The sequence below is a fragment of the Macrobrachium nipponense genome, chromosome 13 (assembly GCF_015104395.2).
Source record: "Macrobrachium nipponense isolate FS-2020 chromosome 13, ASM1510439v2, whole genome shotgun sequence".
In the NCBI taxonomy this organism is placed as follows: Eukaryota; Metazoa; Arthropoda; class Malacostraca; order Decapoda; family Palaemonidae; genus Macrobrachium; species Macrobrachium nipponense.
The window spans coordinates 60,470,920-60,478,419 of record NC_087206.1 but is presented as its reverse complement, the minus strand read 5'-3'; the positions used below and the strand labels follow the sequence as shown (position 1 = coordinate 60,478,419).

The 7,500-nt window shown below is 35.7% G+C and overlaps 1 protein-coding gene across 1 annotated transcript in view; it reads right to left on the bottom strand.

Annotated features, from left to right (window-relative positions):
* Nucleotides 1-1,628, bottom strand: part of LOC135225828 (uncharacterized) — an 84,838-nt gene extending 83,210 nt beyond the window's left edge. The window contains exon 1 of the mRNA XM_064265356.1: nt 1,611-1,628. Within this exon, the coding sequence (XP_064121426.1) occupies nt 1,611 (1 nt within the window). The 5' untranslated portion in view covers nt 1,612-1,628. The remainder of the gene's footprint in view (nt 1-1,610) is intronic.
* Between the last annotated feature and the right edge of the window lie 5,872 nt (nt 1,629-7,500).

Here is a 7,500-nt window from a genome sequence, read left to right as displayed (position 1 = left end):
TTACGATTGTCGTCATTTGCTGTCCTTGGAATCCACGTGCCAAGAGCCAAATCTATCGATATGGACAAAATTTTATCAAAATTTGCCAAGCGACATGATAATAGAAAGATACTTCTTTACTGAAAAGATATTTAATTATGTATATGTATACACTTGAAGCTGTATCATGATATATTGGTTCATTTACACGCCATGGTCATATTTTAATTTGAAATACGGGAAAATGCATTTAGTTCAATTACAGTGTTGCTATATTCTTAATGACTTTATTTGTTACCTGTACAGTTTGTAATCGTATATAGATGAGAAGCGATTTGTTTATTTTACTTTATTAGTAGTGTTTTTTTTTTTTAGATACAATTGACATTTATGTGCTGCTGATGATATTATTTTGATCCATTCTAATGCTATTTACTTGAGAAATTATTTATATTTCAAGTTTATTTACAGATTTGCTATATTCTTAACAACATTAGTTTGATTCTTGTTACCTTTACAACAAGCATTTATATATATATATATATATATATATATATATATATATATATATATATATATATATATATATATATATATAGTTTTAAACGAAGTTGTGAGGAAAATATTGAGAGCTGAGAGTTAATTGAACTCCATAATTTCGATAGCATGTTTACTCGTTACTAATGTTATTTTGCTTTATTTACATGGATCTATACACTTGAGAATAGTATTTTTTACTAATTATATAATTTTATATAAGTTTTATGCCATTTTCGTTGGCCGCCCCATAAAACAGCTTGGCCCCACCTGCCCACTAATGGAATGCTAGCTACGCCACTGCATGAAGGCTAGGGATACTGATAAACGCCTAAATATGGAAGATTTCGTATGGTTAATGTGACGAAATTACATAATATGGGAGAATATTTAATAAAACTTTCACCAAGAAGTCTCTGGAAAAGATATAGTAGAAATCCCGGTTTATATATTTGCAATCACACGATTAGGCTACTGTCTGTTTTTTATGACGTTTGACAAGTAATTCACATAAGAATGTACCAGGATTCTATGAGAGCCATTCTCACAGAACTTCACTGGTTAATTACCGATTAAATCAAGATTAAAATGTAAAATATCGGTTATCCTCAATATTTCAGTAGAAAGTATGAAACTGAAATATCTAATATGTCTCCAGTCATATGTCTTACTAACAATAAATTATTTGGCGTCACATTCACCAGGGTCACTTTAGTCGATGACCGATTAGAACTCTTCAAAGAGCAACCGTGAAGGACGGAAATAATGACGATTGAGTTTAGACATTAGTCGTAACTGTGATCAAACTTCTTTTTCTTCTTCTTCTTGTGACCTCCGATGCTAATAAATAATGTGATACTCACCTTTACGTTCACTTCCAAATGAAACTTCCTTGTGCACTTACTTCATCGATACATTCGACCTTGATATCTACTCACAATGGTGACATATAAGAGAGAGAGAGAGATTGTTTCTGTTAAAAGGGAAAGATTGAAATCTCTTAGATTATCGAGTCTTGATTTTCATGAAAATAGAAAGATTACTGGCGAAGAAACATTATTATGAAACTCAACAGTAAGAACTTTGCCTCGTACTTGTAAACAATGACGGAATATTCTAACTCTCACAACAGCTTCGGGAACCCGCTTACAAGCGCACTACTCTCGATGTGAAAATGCGTTTCACTGAGATAGCCGATTGGTCTAACTCGTTCCACAGCCCGGGAAGACAGTGAGAGTGACCTCCTTGTGGTTTTTGGTTGGTTGCCGTTGCTGAGTTCCTCCACACGACCGTACAGAATCACTGAGGAGCTTCTAGTCGCATTTTCAGATGGTTTTCAGTACAGCTGCGTACATACGTCAAACCATAGCTAGGATGTTTCCTACAAAAAGTCATATGAGTGTCTGCTTGAAATAGCGCGAGGCCACAAATCAAATAATACGAAAATATAATTTGTAGCAACATAATATAGGAATGTGCTTATCTACTCTAACGTTAGTGTTTCATACAGTAGTCCATTGAGAGAGGCCTTTAAAAACTGATCCACGTACATTTCCTTGAATATTTACAAGCACACTCGCATGAAAAACTTTTTGTTCTTAACTACCTTGCAAGATAAATGCAACAGAGTCAGAAGGACATTAACGGAATTCGCCACTTCTCTCACAGCATATCTCAATAAGTTGGAACTTGCCCTGGGTATGGTCATATGAGACGGAGTCATAGCTATAGATATAGAGGGCCTCTTTATATCTATGCGTGGGATGGCCGCGTGTGAACCGTCGGACAAACGAACGGTCCGTGATCGTACGAACCAGAGTCATTTGATGCGCTTCGTTTCCGAGATGAAATAAAAAGAATAACTAAGGAAGAAATTATTTCATGTCAAAAACTTAAGATGTGCTCTAATTGAGAGTGGGAGTAAGAGCCAATTGCTTTTCCACTCCCTTTAGATAATTTTGCAACACTTCCAGTAGATTTCGGTCACAGAAGAGTAACTTTATTCCTTTACACACACAGGCACACACACACACACACACACACACACACACACACACACATATATATATATATATATATATATATATATATATATATATATATATATATATATATATATATATATATATATATATATATATATATATATATATATATATATGTATATATATATATATATATATATAATGATTGTTTTTCTTATTATTTTGCCATTATGAATCATATCGATTGTAATATAAAAAGAACAGAATAAAGAAATGAATTCAATTTTATAAAAAAATACGAAACATTTTGAAAAAATTCACTAAAATCTCTTTAACTTGAGTAAGGCTCATGTTTCCATAAGCGACATTGCTCGTCAGCTTAGCATCAACAGAACAAGCGTACATGATGACTGCGGAATAGGGATTATAAGAACGTGAAAACCCCGCATACAAGTGGGTGACTTCGTTGCATTAGGTCTAAGGATCGTCAAGATAAGTTTTGATAAACTTCCATACCTGCCGTTGCGATCAAGAGAGAAAATAACCTCCTAGGTCGCCCACAAACCATCCTTGTATAACACGCTGAGAGAGAAAGAGAAAAAAATTTGTATGACAAGTTTTCTACCTCTGACCTGATGAACGCAATTTTCTTAACTTTACACTGCTGAAAATTTGCATTTAGTTAGTAGCGTTTGTGTAACCTAAATATCTCAGATCAGTAAGGTTAAATCACTGAACAAACTTTGAAACAATAAATCATTAACTTATGTACTTTTCAGGGAAATTTTTAGTTAATAACTTTAAGCATGCACCATCTGATATAATTCACACAGGAGTTGTCAGGTGCTCATAAACCGCCGATACAATGACACTTTCATCAAAAACAGAAGCTGTCGCAAATACTGATAGACTTCTGTTCGAAGTAACATCTTCTATTTAGTAACGTGTAGTATCATAGTGAAAGGATAATACATGCGAAGGGAAACGGTGGAAATCTCTATAAATACAAAAACCACAACAGTTTTGTGTGGTGGCTTCGTGAGTGTGACAACGTTGCCAGTTAGCATTTTTACGGGCTGTTGTTTGCAAGGTCCCAGGAAACGTTGCAAAACTTTATTGTATGACTTACACATGAAAATACAATTCCCGGCTATCAGTTGCAAGTATTGCAGTTTTCATACTGTACTTGGTCATAGTTATTAGAATAACAAAGATTTTCCCCTCACGCATAAGTTGTAAACATTATTTCCAAGCTTTTAACATAGATTAAAAACATGCAAAAATCTATGGTCAAACAGAGCCTTCTTTCTCCAACGAAAATTAAAATAAATATGCTATATTCTATTAGAAATAATCTTCCTGTACTATTCAACATGCACATTATTTTTTACATTTTCATTCTAATAAATAAATAACAAATCTCCTATCCTAAAATTCCTGTATCCTTAGTCAACGCAACACACCTTTTCAGACCTTTTTAGGCTCCTCCATAGACCTTTCCTACACCCCGAACAAGAATAACAACGATAACAACGACAGCACAGTAGTATGTAGGCATACTCCCTGAGCAAGTGACAATAACTCCTACAGGCATACAAAGCTCAGTGCCGATTTGTCATGTGCAAGAGTCGTTAAGAAATTATGTCCGAATCAGTGTAAACTTTTTTTTTTATATTAGTCAGTTATTTTAGTTTAGTCTGAATCAATGATGAACGACACTATCTTTTAAAAGAAGATAAGTTTTAGAATCACAAATATCTTAAGGCATTGGTCAGAGGAATAAATAGATATATATTAAAATAAATGGGGTTGATAACCTTAGCACTTGCTGGTTAGCGACAGATGCAAATCAGTGGATTCCTCAAGATGCAGATTTAGACAAAACTCAAAAACAAGCGGTTGCGGGACAACAAGATAGGAACGCATTCCAGAGATATGAGGTAAACCACAAGGAAATTTTACATCAGTTACTTCACATCAACGAGAACCTGCGCTAGATAAACGTGAACATGGGAAAATGGAAATGCACAGAAAAGACTAGCATCCATGCATTAGTGTGCTCAGTATGGGAACTGACGGGGCAATTAGACGACAAACTGTCGTAGTGGTCACAAGAAACTTTGGCGATCCGAGGAGGCGCTAAGATCCATTGGAGAAGGTAAAGTGAAAAAGACTTTGAAAAGTTATGCCTTTTACATAGTGACATTGAGTTCAGTTTCTAGAGAAAGGGAAGTGCAATGTGACACTCATTTATTGATGAACTTTAATATTTCATTATTTGACAATTATATTCTCGTTTTCAGATGGATTCGAAGTCACCATTTAAAAAATGTCTCTCATGTTCTTTGACTCACTTTATTTCATTTTCATGTTAGCCATGTGGAAAAATAAAGATTATATTTCTGTAATTGTGGGAGTTTGTATTCGCATTGGGTTTTTATAATTGATCTTCAGCTAGCTACAGGGGCGACATTCGAAGAGACAATCAAACCCAGAGTAAGTTCGTTCCCAGTTAGGAGTTCTCTCTAAACTTGTGTTGACTTTTATTGATAAAGACTAGTGAATAGTCAGACAGAAATAGATAAGAGGGGGTACTTACTTTAATATGATTTCGGAAATAGTAATGGTAGTTTAATGATTTTTGGGATGTTCTTTAACTCATTTTATTTAATTTTCATGTTAGCTATTTGCAGAAATAAAGATTATATTTTTGTAATTGTGGGAGTCTGAATTCGCATTGGGTTTTTATAATTGATCTTCAGCTAGCTACAGGGGCGACATTCGAAGAGACAATCACACCCAGAGTAAGTTCGTTCCCAGTTAGGAGTTCTCTCCAATGATTTAAACAAGGGTCATTTTGACTCTCATTATAAATACATTAAGAGGAAGATGATTTAATCACCAAGCGGTGTGGGAAAAGAAATGGAAGAATGCTTGAATTGCTGTTTTTATCACAGAAAGCTTAGAATGAGGTGGTTATCAGAGCTATGTGGCTGTCTTAGAGCTGGCTGCTGCCTCTTTTCCCTCAGTTCAGCAGCATGACTGAAACCACCATAGATCCAGTGGCACTACCTTGCTGCTGAAAGATATTGTCTGCTACAGTAAAAAACAATTCCATTAATTCGATAAAATAAACCTACATGTAAAACATGAAGTGGCCAATTACTGTGAGACCAATTCCTGCTTTCCACTCAAATGAAAGATAAGAGAGTAGATTCGATATCCAACGAAAAAGACATCTTTATAGAAGCAAGCTTGCCATTAAAACGATATGATCATTCCAAGATCATGATTTGGAACATGTAAAATGCTCAAAAGCCGAACTTTATCGACATCAAACGAAAGAATTAGGTCTCAGGGAAATGATGAAAGATATGGGAGAACCTACCACCGAAAAAATTATGACCTCCATCCAACTTTGCTGAAAAAGAGGAGTCGCTCTAGAAGGAAAACCCCACCCCAGAAGGAAGAAATCTACTTAGTGGAGGCAACGTTGCTTAATGTGCAAAATATTACATGATCAGCGAAGCCGCACTCATAAAGAAAAGTAGATTAAAAATGGGCTTCACCAAAAGAAGATATAAAGAATATCAGAAAGGAGAACTTTGAAGTGTGGCAGGATCACAAGCAAAGCAAAGCAAACAACAAGATCTCCCCACATTTACTTGTTCCAACATGGCTGACAAATAGTTCCCCAGCCCCACTTTCCCTTTACATTACTAATTACGCAGGACAATTGGCTGAACGAGACACAGAACACATAAAACACAAACACTGGATACAGTTGTCGAGACACAACAACTGCTGAATTCAGTATACAGACAGACATGCAGCAAGAACTCAAAAATAACAATATAACAAGAACTCAAAAATAACAATATAACATTCACCATGTAAATAAATACCAACAACTCAAAACAACACAACAAATCATACAACAATCAAAACACAACAACTCAATGCACAGCAACACCAACAACATCAAAGACAACTCGACAAATCAGTACACAAACAACCGCCAACACTGTCTTCAACAAACAACTCACAAATATCAAAATACAAAATCAAACACAACAGACACTCTTTATCTCAACAACACAGACAGACACACACACACAGCAACTATACATCATCAAAATCAATCAAATCACACAACAACAACTGACCATCAATAGACTCTGCCTCATCTCTGTCCTCTTCGATTGCTCATCACAGACTGACTCACTAACTTACCCAGCAACCACGCCAGCAGACAGCCCAAAATGATCGCCCAACAAGCAAACCATTGCTAACTATCCATCCACCATTCTCTCGATAGCTCATTCACTCATACTCTTCAGAAAAACGTATATGCACTTACACACTAACATACAGCAAACACCAAAAACGAACACAACATATTAAACAACCAAAACATTTAAACTCTCAGTTATTCCCAACAACTGCAAACAACCCAACAACGCTCTCACTTACTCTCTCTCTCTCTCTCTCACGCAACCCTCGAAGACGTTGTCAATTTTGAACTACCATATCACTCTTCCATAGTACCTCCCGCGTTACATTTGACAACGTCTCCTTACACTCACAACATCCACACTAAATTTCCTTTTGCAACACCAAGGATGATCAGGTGCAGGCCCCCTGGATCTTATTTGAGGACCCTCATACACTCTCTCAGTTTCATCGCCATTCACTTCTTCCAAACCACTTTTCATTCAGATTCCCATTATTTCCCTTCCTACTGAAATCTCACTTAACCCTGTCAATTCAAACCCACATACACTATAAGTATCATTCATTCCCTCAAAGTCACCTGTATTACACGCCTTATCAACCATTTATACTCTACACTACACCCTTATCATGCAGTTCATGATTGCTTCTTCCTTCCATTCCCTTTCTCTACATTCTTCATCTGTCTTCCATGCTCTACCAACACTAACTGTCGATCTCCCAGACTCATTTGTTTATTGATGCTTTTCTCACATTTATTCACTTT